Source organism: Lepus europaeus, chromosome 22 (genome assembly GCF_033115175.1).
Source record: "Lepus europaeus isolate LE1 chromosome 22, mLepTim1.pri, whole genome shotgun sequence".
Taxonomy (NCBI): domain Eukaryota; kingdom Metazoa; phylum Chordata; class Mammalia; order Lagomorpha; family Leporidae; genus Lepus; species Lepus europaeus.
Window position 1 is genome coordinate 31,173,385 of NC_084848.1, and position 14,010 is coordinate 31,187,394.

Consider the following 14,010-nt stretch of genomic DNA (forward strand, 5'->3'; position numbering starts at 1 on the left):
ATAAGTGTTAGACTGCAGGCTGTGACAGTATACACAGGTACATAAAAAACTTCCTGGGGAGTGGAGTGTGTACATTTGGCATAGCAGTTATGTTACCATTTGGGATGCCTGCTTCCCATTTCGGAGTGCTTGGGTTTGAGTCCCAACTTCACTTCCAATTCCAGCTTCCTGTTAATGTGCACCTTGGGAGGCAGCAGGCGATGGCACAAGTGATTAGGCCCCTGCCACTCATGTGGGAGAACCAGACTGAGTTTCCAGCTCCTGGCTTCTGCCTGACCCAACCCTGACTTTTGCAGACATTTGGGGAATGAACCAGCATATGGAAGATCTTTGTCTCTCTGCCTTTCAAATAAATAAAAGATTAAAACACATTTTTTTCAAAAAGTTCATGGTTCATAGGAAATGGAATTGAAAGATGAACTTTTTTTGGTGTGGAACTTTTTTTTTGCCCTTGCATAGTGTTTGATAATGTACCTTTTTCATGAACTTTTTAAAGACCCCTCCTTTGCTCTTTTGCTTGGATTTCAAAATTTTTTGCACCAAAATTTATCTTTTAATTCTGCTTTCCACAAACTTTTTGAAGTATCCCGTATTATATGTGAATATTGCCAGAATAGAATAAATTTTAAAAATTACAAATTTTAGTCTGAATAAATGGTAGTGGTAATAGGAAATAAGTCAGCATGTTTTGGTTTTATATAAAGTTACAAAGAGGCTTTGGATATATTGAAGTAAGATTTAGCAGAATATTTAAGAATAGACTTCCAGTAGGAAATTGGCCAATCCAGAAGTACAAGCAGGAATAAAAGCTTTGGGTTTTTTGTTTTTTTGTTTTTTTTTGACAGGCAGAGTGGACAGTGAGAGAGAGAGAGACAGAGAGAAAGGTCTTCCTTTTGCCGTTGGTTCACCCTCCAATGGCCGCCGTGGTAGCGTGCTGCGGCTGGCGCACCGCGCTGATCCAATGGCAGGAGCCAGGTGCTTCTCCTGGTCTCCCATGGGGTGCAGGGCCCAAGGACTTGGGCCATCCTCCACTGCACTCCCTGGCCACAGCAGAGAGCTGGCCTGGAAGAGGGGCAACCGGGACAGGATCGGTGCCCTGACCGGGACTAGAACCCGGTGTGCCGGCGCCGCAAGGCGGAGGATTAGCCTGTTGAGCCACGGCGCCGGCCAAAAGCTTTGGGTTTTATAAACTTACAGATTATGGTTGAAATTGTGAAAATTCACCATAGAAGAGAGGAAAATATGAAGCAGTGACAGTGAAGTACATTTCCTTACCTAAGAAGGAGGAAAGGGGAGAGGAATCAGGAAAGTAGTCAAAGGACTAAGAGAGCTAAGTGCTTATAAGCAAAATAGGAGAAGGTTAAAAACAGCAAGAAATGATTGCGGCCCGTGCTGTGGTGTAGCAGGTAAAGCCACCACCTGCAATGCCGGCATCCAATGTGCTCCACTTCCAATCCAGCTCTCTGTTATGGCCTGGGAGAGCAGTAGAAGATGGCCCAAGTCCTTGGGCCCCTGCACCTGCCTAGGAGACCGGGAAGAAGCTCCTGGCTCCTGGCTTTGGATCGGTGCAGCTCCAGCTGTTGCGGCCATCTGGGGAGTGAACCAGCAGATAGAAGATACCTCTCTCTCTCTCTTTCTCTCTCTCTACCTCTGTTTCTCTGTAACTCTGCCTTTCAAATAAATAAATAAGTATAAAAAAATGGTATGAAATCTGAGAAAGCGCTTTATAGCATCTGGTAAGTGGAAGTCACTGCTGAGCTTCACGAGAGCATGTTCTTCCCTCACACCTACGTATTTTGAGATTACAAGGGAATAGAGTGAGTGAGTGCTGAGGAAGTGAAGGCAATGAATGCAAACAGTTTTGTAGTGAAAGAAAGAAGAGAGAAGATGGGAATATGATGATAGTGGGTTCCAAGACATACTTGTATTGTTTTCTTCGTAGAGGAGGATGATTTAAGTTAAGAGAGCAATAAAGGAATTAAGGAATCGGGCAAAAAGTGATCTTGAGGTCTGTAAGAGGCTAGAAGGGATGTGATGAAGAGCATCTGTAGATAACTTAACCTTGATAAAGAAATGACCTAATCCAGAGAGGGAAAGGAGCAGTGAGCAGATATCCCAAAACTATGACGGGGAAGAAAAGAAAAGGGAGAGAGTGTCAGAAGTAATCGCACAAAAAAAATTAAAAAAAGAAACAAAGGAGTCTCTTGAGAGAAGAGAGTTTTAGGGAGTTTCATATATGAGTAGAAGGCAAATTTTAAGGATAAGCAGGAGTCAGCTGAGATCTATGATAGAGAGTGTGACTGTATCTTTCTCCAGGAATATTCAACTCAGTAATGGCAAGGAAAGTAGATTCATTGTGTTGCCCAGCACTGGAAAGATAGCAGAAAATTATGAGGACAAGGGCCTCTAGTGATTTAACAAGTGCTTTTTCACAGTTACAGCCAGAGCTCCTAGGTGGGTAACAATGCAGATAAAATGTAAAAAGATAAAGACTTTGAAGAGGATAAAAGGGAAATTCTGTAGAGGAATGGGAAATGTGGAAAGAGTAGGGATTATGGTCAGGTTTTTTAGAGTTTGAGATATTAAGAGCTGGAGCATATCTAATGTTGAAGTCTGAATTTATGTCAATCAATTGCTGGCTGAAGTGGAATGGAGTTTGAAATTGTTGAGAAGATGTACCATCTGTCAGGCAAAAATATAGGTAGATTCATTGATCAAAGATCTCAGGAGGTGAAAATAGGGGAGGGATACTTATGAACTAATGGAAAAGAAAGATTATGACAAGGAAAATAAGAAGGTTGAAAAATCCAAAGGCTTGAGCTTCACCTGAGCTGGGAATAGTTGGTGAGTCAATGAGGAGGAATAGTAGTGTAGAAGGAACAATGAAATGCAAGAGCATTTTGGTATTCCCCTATTAGTTAGAAACCCTACCCCTACCTACTCTTATTCAGCAATCTCACTAAGCTTCAGTTTCTTCACTTGTAAAAGGAAGATGAAAATAGTATCAACCTCATAGGATTATTGTGAGAAATAAATTAGGTAATTTATGTACAACACAGATCCTATAAAAAAGATACTCTTGCTACTGTTGCTGTTGATGTTGGCATTGACATGTGTAAAAGATAGGTAGTCTTGCACAAGGTGGCTGTACTGTGTCGGTGAGTACAGCACAAGTTAGATACCACTTGTGACCAGTGTCTCTCCTAACACCAAAAAGTTTAAGTACCAGTATTCCTTCACATGACTCACTTCTATATGGTAGGAGTGTCCTAAATTGAAATTTTTTATGGGTTTGTATTATCACAGAAACATGGTTTTTAGCAAATGTGAGAAGGATAGGAGTGTCCATGAAATCACGGAAAATACTTCACACTATTGAATAAGTACTATGGACCTATATAGATTTGCACCACATCAGAATAAATTGTGGGAAAATTTTGTGTAGAATTGTATTTCTACAATTGAAGATGGCAATGCCAAGAATTAGGAATATAAAGGATGAGGTAGTAACCTGGAAGGTTGTTTTAGCTGTAGGGAAGCAGGGTAATGTTCATGAATGACAAAAAGTACATTAGTGAGACAGGCATAGAAGAGGAAGGAGAAACCACTTTATTTTAGCATAGGATCTCTTCACATGGCCCATGGAACCTCAGCTCTAGGAAAAGAAAGCTTTGAAAATGAAAAAAGCTACTCTGAGTTCTAAGTAACTTTACCCGTACTCCTAACACTTAGAATATGCCTGGTAGGAATTAGTTTTTTTAAAAGGTTTGGCTGCATAAAAGTAAATTGTTGACTTACGAAAATTAACTTTCTGTCTCTTACGACTCTCCTTTGACAGGTAAATGGCCAGGACCTAAAGAACCTCCTGCATCAGGATGCTGTAGACCTCTTTCGTAATGCAGGCTATGCTGTGTCCCTGAGAGTACAGCACAGGGTAGGTGTTACTTGCAGCCAGAGACCTGGCACCAGGCCTTTGCACCATTCTTGTGATTAAACTGCATGTAATCTTCAGTGGTATATGTGTGGTTGTTAATTTTTCCTTTCCCTTTCACTTTGACTTTGACTTTTTTGAAGAACTTACTAGCATGGGCAGGGACCCTCTTGTGCTTCTGTTCATCTTTTTTATGTATTTTTTTATGTATTTTAAAGGCAGAGTTAGAGAGGGGGTAGGGAACAGAGAGAAGGATCTTCCATCTGGTGGTGCATTCCCCAAATGGCCATAATGGCCAGGGCTGGGCCAGGCTGAAGCCAGGAGTCCGGAACTCCATTCTGGTCTCTCACATGAGTTGTAGAGGTCCAAGTTCTTAGGCCATATTCTGCTGCTTTCCCAGGTGCGTTAGCAAGGAGCTAGATTGGAAGGGAGCAGTCAGGACTCAAACTGGTACTCGTGTGGGATGTCTATGTCACAGGCTGCAGCTTAACCTACTGCACCACAACTCTAGCCCCTTCTGTTCATCTTAAAGGACATTGGGTAACAGTGTGCTTGACACTCAGGTGCTAGTTTCGAGGTAATATATGCCTTGAAGACAACCAGATTAAAATTGATGCAGGGGGAAAAAAAGAAGCATTTTTTTACTTTTTGGTAGTAGGAGAATCATATCTGATCTTTTTTTTTTTTAAAGGGGATTTATTTTATTTATTTGAAAGAGTTATAGAGAGAGGTAGAGACAAGAGACAGAGAGAGAGAGAGAGAGAGAGAGATCTTCCATCCGCTGGTTCACTCCCCAACTGGCCACAATGGCTGGAGCTGCGCCAACCCAAAGCCAGGAGCCAGAGCTTCTTCTGAGTCTCCACGTGGGTGTAGGGGCCCAAGGAGTAGGGGCCACTGCTTTTCCAGGCCATAGCAGAGAGCTGGATCAGAAGAGGAGCAGCCGGGATTAGAACCGGCGCCTCAGGCCAGGACGTTAACTCACTGTGCCACAGCGCCGTCCCCCATATCTGCTCTTAAAACTCTTAATTTATAACAATTTCTACAATTGTAACTACAACAATGGTGAAATGCCTGGTGCGTGCTATCTAATGTCCTTTTTCTTATTTATTTATTTGAAAGGCAGAGAGAGAGAGAGAGAGAGAGAGATCTTCCATCCACTGGTTCAATCCCCAAATGGCTACAACTGCAGGAGCTAAATCAGGCCAAAGCCAGGAGCCTGGAACTTCATCTGGGTGCTCCCACTTGGGTGGTAGGGGCTCAAGTATTTGGGTCATGTGCTGCTTTCTCAGGTCCATTATAAGGGAGCTGGATCAGAAGCAAAGTACTGGGGACTGGAACGGGCACTCCAGTATGGAATGCCAGCATTACAAGCATTGGCTTAACATGCTGCACCACAACACTGGCCCCTGATTTTCCCTATCACATCTATGGATCTTCTTACCAACCTAGTGACACTTTTGACCAAAGCTGTAGTGCTCAGAAGGGAGCTCTAATAAGAAAATGATGGGGCTGGGGCTGTGGCATAGTAGGCTATGCTTCCGCCTCTCACACCAGTATCTCCTATGGGCACTGGTTCATATCCCAGCTGCTCCTCTTCTGATCCTCTGCTATGGCCTGGGAGAGCAGTGAAAGATGGCCCGAGTGCTTGGGCCCCTGCATCCATGTGGGAGACCAGAAGAAGCTCCTGGCTCCTGGATTCAAATTGTGTCAGCTCCAGCCATTGTGGCCATTTGGGGAATGAACCAGTGGATGGAAGACCTTTCTCTCTATCTCGTAATAACTAAAATCTTAAAAAAAAAAAAAAAAGTGGAATTCAGAATTCAGTCAAGACTTCATCCATTCCCGCATTTACTTCTTTCTTTTTAGTATTTCGGAATTTGCATGATGGGAGGGGAAATCTGGGTAGATATGATTTCTCCTGTAGTACTGAGGATTTCTGTGAGTATTCATTGAACAGGTTCAGTGTACCTTTAACATCTTTTCCTGCTTAAATTGGTGCACTCTGCCTCATTAAGTGGCCTAGTGAAGGTTCAGAGGCTAAAGAAGATTGAGAGGTTCTAATGGAAAAGATGAAGAAGGCAAAACATGAAAGATATCTGTGAAAACAGCCAGGGTTACAAACAGAGTCTGGGTGTGATGGAGCAGAAAACAGCTGCTTCCACCTTGACTCTTCTCTATTTTTAAAGTATGGGAGAATTTATGCAGGAGATTGGTAAGTAATTATAGGCATACACTTCGGATATGATTAGAGTTAATTTTTAATGTTTGTGGAAATGATTTCCCATGTTCACTTCTCAGGAAGCCTCCATAAAGAACTACTATTAAAACAGATTCTTCTGTTTAGGGAATTGGCTCAGCCCTAAGAACCGTGCTTTCCTCTCAAGCATGCCCTTTGAGGACATCTAATCAAGAAATGAATGAAAGATGTAGAGATAGAGTAGAGGGTATAAAAGGTAGTTCATACAGTTTTGCCTTTCACATTGAAGGGTAAGAGTTACTTCGGTAACTTCAGTATAATGGCATCATAATTATTACAACTTAGCCACTAAAAGTTGATACAAAAAGGGCCATCCTGAAAAAAAAAAAAAGACTAAGAAAGACCATCACACCTCAAATGTTTTTAAGTAATAGAAGATTATAACTATTAGTATTTATTTATCTGAGTCTTATTCCTCTGTTCCATGTAGGTTTGACCTTTATCTGTCTAGTATGACAGACTAGGGAATGAAGGACAGGACTCCATCTAGGACAGAGTGGGTGCCTTTGGGAATTGGAAAACATTTCCAAGTATTGATATCACACTTTTTTTTGACATTGCCTGGGTCTTCTCTTGTTGCATTCTGATGACAGATAATCTTTCTAAGTAAACATTTCCAAAAAGATGCACTCTTCTCCCCAGTAATATTCTGGTCTCCCATGTGATCATTAGGTTTCATCTTATATCTTCCTTTTCCTATTGTGATACACATAGAGTTAAGATGGAGGCAGTACAGGAAGAGGTTACCTGACTTGTCCCCTTAGGTTGGCAGTGCAACAAAGTTAAATGCCTCCCTTTCAGGCTTTTTTTTTCCAGAAGAACCTGTGTCACTGATGCATCACTGCCTTCTACTGGGTAGCGGTTGAGGCTTATAGTTTTGGGTGGTCCAGAGTCAAGGTGGGAAACATAGATTAGTCACTGGAGTTAACAGTTTTCCTTCTCTTCCAGTTACAGGTGCAGAATGGACCTCTTGCACATCGAGGTGAAGGGGAGCCAAGTGGCATTCCCATGGCTATGGTTCTGGTGCCAGTGTTTGCCCTCACCATGGTGGCAGCCTGGGCTTTCATGAGATACCGGCAGCAGCTATGAAAAGTTTGCTTTCCTCCAGTGCTCCCATTGAAGATACATTTCTCTGGCCCTCCTCCACTACCATTCTACCATATCTTTCTCTCTCTCTACGTAGCCAACACATGATTTAAAGTGACCAATGCCCACCCATAACTTTGCGGTTCAAAATCGCCAAATATTCATATTTTAATGGGAGAGTAAAGATATTTTTTGAAGGAAAGCTGAACAAATATTGCTTAGAGCAAAAGAAGAGATACATATTTCATTAGGCCTTCTAATAGAAATGTCAGCTGCCATCCAAAGAGAGAGAGGTCCTGACTTCCTGTCACCATGGGTGATACTTTATTTCTAAGCTGGCATGCCTCAAAGACCAGCTGTATGATATGAGAGGAAGAAAGGAATTTTCTTTATAATGATCTTCCTAGGGAAATTTTTGTGGCCTTTATTTAATTTCTAACTACATACCTGGGTGCCTATATTAAACAAAGAAGAGTGAAAAGAGCATTTTTACTTTTTTTTTACAAGGTAAATACATATATAAAGTACACATACAGATACATGTATGATAGTGTAGTAGTAATGCCTTATGAAGAACTGAAGAGGTGAGGTAGTTGCTCTGGTTTCAAGGTTTCTGATCTAAGGCATGACCTTAATTGAAGAATTTAAAGAGATATTTGTAAGCATGTATAGTGGGAACCAGGGAGTGAGCCTTAAAAGAGAATGCCCAGTCCAGGGCACTAAAATACTCACTCAACCAATTAAAGTTCTTGGAAGGACAAAATTTCTTCTCCTAATAGCTGTGGTGAAACTGAGGCAAATTTCCATAATCCAGTTCTCAACTCAATCTTTAAAAAAAAACCTTTCAGGTATAAAGATAAATAACAGTAGTGAAGATAAATACGGAACCCTCGGGCTTCACTTTTGACATTTGTGGTACCTCACAGGGCTGTGAAAGTGTCAGCTGGAATGATTGTGGTCAGGGCTGTGACAATAGGGCCAAAGCAACCCAGCAAGAAAACTCTCGAAGGACAAAAGACAGTGCCTCCCAGGGTAGCACCTGAACCCTCTCAAGCTAGTTACCATGTTTTTAAATTTCTAGTACTAGGCAAAATTTGTAAGAAGGAACTGCATCTCGGCCAGGAGGGGCATGAAATCAACTCTGTTTCTAATTGAGTTACAGTGGAAGGGCCTTACTGCTAAGCTTTAGTTCTAAACACTGGTGATGGCCTTTCATTAATAAATTGTTTCTCAGGAAAAGGAAGGGAAAGTTTTCTGTTGTTTCAGGGTGTAGAGAAATTTGGTGGATATTTCATGGGGAAACCCCAGAAGGAGGATATGGATGCTAGAGAATACCAAAAATGTGATGTCCTTATAACCATGTTGGTTTTAAAGCACGGAGGACTAACAACCATGGTTAATGTTTTGGCTTTTAAAAAATAATTTTAATTGTCTATATACTGGCCAGACTGTAAGCCTTATATCATTCTGACAGCAACATTATGAAGACTTTACTGCAGTCTGGCAATTATTTACCAAATATTGACTCAACATCAGCATTGCCAAATACTTTTGCAAAGAAGTAAAATGTATAGCCTCGTTCTAAAGAGCTTTTTGGTTTTGGTTGGAAGAGAATACTTAGAATTAGCCACGTAGGTAGAGCAGTATAAGTTGGTGTCAAATTTATATCAAAGATAGCAAAAGAAAAAAGTTACTGCGAACTAGGGCACTTGAGAATGTCCCATAGAGAAGGAACAAGTTAAGGTGACCCTTGGGGACCTCACAGTTTAAGAAAATTCATAAATAGTTAATTCATAAAAAGTTAAAAGCATATCATTAAGTTAATAATTGTAATTAATAATGAAAACTGATACCAAGCACAAATTGATGCAGTAACAAAGAAGTTATGCAGGTGACCATCTTTTTTTTTTTAAGGAATTCAGAAAAAGAAAACTGTCTCGTAATGGTTTCAGGCTACCTTGGAAAGGGCAAGGTTTTGAGATTAAAAGGTCCAGTAAGACCTTGCTCTGTATCAACTGTTGATATAGGGAGAAACTTGTTTTAAACAATCCTGACATGTATACCCTTTGACCTGAGCTGTTCAGCACCCCCTGAGACTTACTTAGACAAGTGGACTCATCTAGATTCCAGAGAGAAACACTGACAGTATTCGAGTTCTCATCTTTGCCAGCCCCACTGTGGAGGTACTACCTCTAGGTCCTCCCTGTCTTTGAAGGCACATGTAGCAGCATCCACAAAGGGCATGCTTACCTCCCAGAAGTCACCTCAGGATTTGGACAGTAACTCCTGGGAGGACCTTGAGACACACAGACTGAAGCAAATGACAAGCAGGAAAGAGAGCTATTTAGTTTTTTGTTTATTGGTATATGTAAATTTAGAATACACCTATTCCATCATTAGTAGAGGCTTTGCTTTGGCTGATAATGGATTCTGATGCACTTTGATGATTTAGGTTTTCTTGGAAATTAAAGACCAAAATATTAATGATTTAGGCAAATAGACTATTCAATTTATTATTCTGATTTTGTGAAAACAAATTATTATCATAGATGAGGTATTAGAATCTATTACAGGTTGTAACAAAAAAAACCTCATGTTCTTTAAAGATTATATCTAATTAGATTATATCTAGTGTTCCTCCAGCTAAATTATTATGTTCAACATTTTGAAAATTGATTGGAAGTATTTTTAAGACCTGATACTGAAAACATTTCTCTGTATTTATCATTTTGTGTTATGTATATATAATTCTAATAAGATATTGTTTGTTCCAGTTGTCTCTGTTTGCTTTTCCTGCAGAGTTTTAACTTGTGTGCTATTGATTTAATGTAATTACACCTTGTAGCTATGTATAATAGAAAAAGGAAGTTAGTATTTGTTATTGCGTTCTGTGCCAGGAACTGTATCAAGACCTTCTTGTCAATGCCTCACGACTTCGAGATTTAAGAACTGATATAAAGATCAGAGAATAAATTATTTTCCTAAGATTTCATAGGTGGTGATAATGGAATCAGGATTTTAACTCGAGTGCCAGCATCAATAATATGACCTTCCTGGTACTGGTCCTCTAAGCAAGGTCTGTGGACAAAAGCATCACCATTACCTGGGAAAGCAAATTTTGGGGCTTCATCCTGATCTCCTGAATCAGAAACTCTTGAATGTGGACCCAGCAATCTGTGTTTTAAATAATCCAAGTGACTCTGATCCCCACTGAGTTTGAGATTCACAGCTCTGTGCTGATGCGTTCTGCCTTTTGTCAAGTAGAATCACCTGGAACACTGGTAAAAGTCTTTATGCCCAGGCTACAGATCAAATTAAACAGGACTCTCAGGCAGCAATAAAATAAAGTTCATCAGATGATTCCAGTATGCAAGCTCATAAACATTCTGTGGCATTTAAACCTGATGATATTTACATTCAATTACATAGAGACATGGCTGCAGCTAAAATTAAGAACTTCAGAGCCCAGCTCTTGGAGCTCTTCCTCAAGTATAGACATGGAGTAAAAAAGTGGAATATTCCTTCACTCCTGATTTGTTAAGAACTGATAGACCTCCAGCAAAGTGTATTATTAGTGTGCTTAATTTGGTGCATGTATTAAATTAGAACTGAATCACAGAGGATTGAAACTAAAAGGAAAACAGAAAAAAATATAGGATGGATCTATAGAAGAGATGAGAAAGCCAAGGTGCTCAGAGATGATGTAACTTAGCCACAATCAGACTTAGTCTGTTATAGAAGTGCCCTGTCTCATGTTTCTGTCTTAAATATATGCACTTTCTGAACATTTAAAAAATTATCTCCATCCACTTTCATCTTGGTTTGGGCTTTGAATAAAGACAAAAAAAAAAAAAAACTGATCAACAACTGAAGAGTATTGCAACCATCATGATTGGAGTGGAGAGATTCCACCGAACAATCTGAGACAAAGGCCTAATAGCAAATTCAATCATACGAGTTCTTCTGAGATTCATTCCAGTAGTTGTAAACCAGAGACTTTTTTTTACAGTAAACATTGTTATTTAAAAATTTATTTGAATATTTAAAAATATATTTAAAGAAATCAACCAACTTAAGGAAGTATAGTCTGTCAGATATGTATAGAAGTAGAGTTCATGGGCCGGCGCCATGCTTAACAGGCTAATCCTCCGCCTTGCGGTGCCGGCACACCGGGTTCTAGTCCCGGATGGGGCGCCGGATTCTATCCCGGTTGCCCCTCTTCCAGGCCAGCTCTCTGCTATGGCCCGGGAAGGCAGTGGAGGATGGCCCAAGTGCTTGGGCCCTGCACCCGCATGGGAGACCAGGAGAAGCACCTGGCTCCTGCCTTCGGATCAGCGCAATGTGCTGGCCGCAGCGGCCATTGGAGAGTGAACCAATGGCAAAGGAAGACCTTTCTCTCTCTCTCTCTCTCACTATCCACTCTGCCTGTCAAAAAAAAAAAAGAAGTAGAGTTCATGTAGTTTCATATAGATCTAGTAAACATTCTAGTTAGTTTTAAAGGTATTTTATCTTTGGACAGAGGAGCATTTTTTCCTTCATTCAGCAAATGTAACTCATGAGTGCCAACTATGTGCCAAGTGCTGGACAGATAAAGAAAAATAAAATAGTCATTCTGAGCTCAGCATCTGAAAATGGGAGAATATTTGTGGATAATCTTGATGCTAAGATATTTTTTCCTCACATCTAGAAGTAGAAATTGAATTCTGAAATTCTGCCTCTCACCTAAAATAGGTGTAATGTTGGCTGCTATCTAGAATAAGTTTTTGCTTTTCCTCTTTTAACTGCAGATCTCTTTAAGACCAGCACCAATTTCAAAAGGTCAATTAAGAGACAGTATTTTAAGGAATTCTGTTCTGATTGGAGGCACATTCTTGACTGCGATAGTCTCTTGTATTTCTGATGTCTGCTTACAGAATGCACAGCACTTGATCTGCTTACCTAGTGCACTTGATAGCATAAAAACCTGTATTAGAGGAAAGCATTGCTGCTTCTGAGAATCAAGTTGTAGCAAATACTAGCTCCTGTTTCTAAAAGTTTTCTTCACTGTTCACATTTTGCTTTTACAGGGGGAAAAGGGAAGGAGAGAGGCCTGAAGTAGGTTTTCTTTTTTTAAAAGATTTAAATATTTATTTGAAAGAGTTACAGAGAGGAGAGACAAATTTTCCATCCACTAGTTCATTCCCTAAATGGTTACAATGACCAGGGCTAGGCCAGGCTGAAGCCAGAAGCTTCTGGGTCTCCCAAGTAGGTGCAGGGGCCTAGGGACTTGGGCCATCGTCCACTGCTTTCCCAGGTGCACAAGCAGGGAGCTGGATTGGAAGTGGAGCAGCTGGGACTTGAACTGGTGCCTATATGGGATGCCAGCACTGTAGGCCGCTGATTAACCCACCGCACCACAGCACTGGCCCTAGTAAACATTTTCGAAGGCAAGTTAATCATTAGCCTAAAATCATTTACAGAACGTTATATTTGCTATAATCATTAAATTCATTGACTAATTACTGGAAAATGGGATGATCCTCTTTCCTTGTTTACAGGTTTGCAAGTGGAGATACTAAGTTGAATCTCATTTTAGTCCTATATCTGAAATACTGATTTGACTATGAATCTTTATTACTTGATATATGTGCATTTTACTTCCAGGTTATGTTGTTTGTAGTAAGATTATCATTCTTTTGAGCCCTACTTTGTATTGATTCCTTTCTACTTTGTTTCTAAAGTCAAATTGCATCCCTAGATATAAATAGTAGTCAGTTTCTAAGATCAAATAAATGCCCTATGGCAACTTGGAAGACAAGTGTGTGACACAATACCATATAATCTAGAGAATATCACTACAGATTAAATATGGTAAAAGAGCCATCAAAATCCATTATAATTCCTCTTAAACTTTTACTATTTGATACCAGTTACAGCAGATGAGATAAAGTATATCTAAATGTAACTAGCCAATATTAGCATGCAATAAAAACTTGTTGAATTTGTCACTGAATCTTTACAGCCTGTATTTTACCTCATTTTGGAGAGCCTTGATTAACTACTTTTTCTTATTTTTCTGCCACCTTCTTTGAGTAGCACCTTTGACAGAACAATGAAAAAAAGGACAGAAAACTAGATGGAAGAGTGGGCATTTGGCACGTCAGTTAATACTCAGCATGAACATGCAGATCCTATGCTAGAATGTCTGGATTTAAGTCGAAGGTCTTTTCCCAACTCCAGCTTCCTGCCCGTGTGCACCCTGAGAGGCAGCAGGTGATGGCTCAAGTAGTGGAGTCCCTGCCTCTCAGGTGGAAGAGTCAAATTGAGTTCCAGGCTCTTGGCCCAGACCTTACAGGCATTTGAGGAGTGAACCAGCGGATGGGAGATTCATTCTCTCTCTCCCTCTCCACCTCCCACCACCTTTCAAATAAGTACAGTTTTTACAACCATTCCCTGAATTATAACCGGCTAAAAATTACTGAGTTTTTATCAATATTCTAGACAGTATTATGAATTATTTGCATGTGTTTATGTAAGCCTCACAACACCACTAAGATAACTGCTGCTGTTAACCCATTTTAAAGGTAAGATAAGTGAGACAGGTTAAGTAACTTGTCCTGATCATATAGCTATTAAATGCCAGAGCTGGGATTTAAATTCAGGAAGTCTGGCTTCAAAACCTGCATATGTGACCGGTGCCGCGGCTCACTAGGCTAATCCTCTGCCTTGCGGCGCCGGCACACCGGGTTCTAGTCCT

General features: G+C 40.4%; 1 protein-coding gene across 1 annotated transcript in view; it reads left to right on the forward strand.

Annotated features, from left to right (window-relative positions):
* The window catches only part of SYNJ2BP (synaptojanin 2 binding protein), a 41,996-nt gene extending 28,735 nt beyond the window's left edge, over positions 1-13,261 (forward strand). The window contains exons 3-4 of the mRNA XM_062181594.1: positions 3,839-3,934; positions 7,137-13,261. Of these exons, the coding sequence (XP_062037578.1) occupies positions 3,839-3,934; positions 7,137-7,277 (237 nt within the window). The 3' untranslated portion in view covers positions 7,278-13,261. The remainder of the gene's footprint in view (positions 1-3,838; positions 3,935-7,136) is intronic.
* The last annotated feature ends 749 nt before the right edge of the window (positions 13,262-14,010 follow it).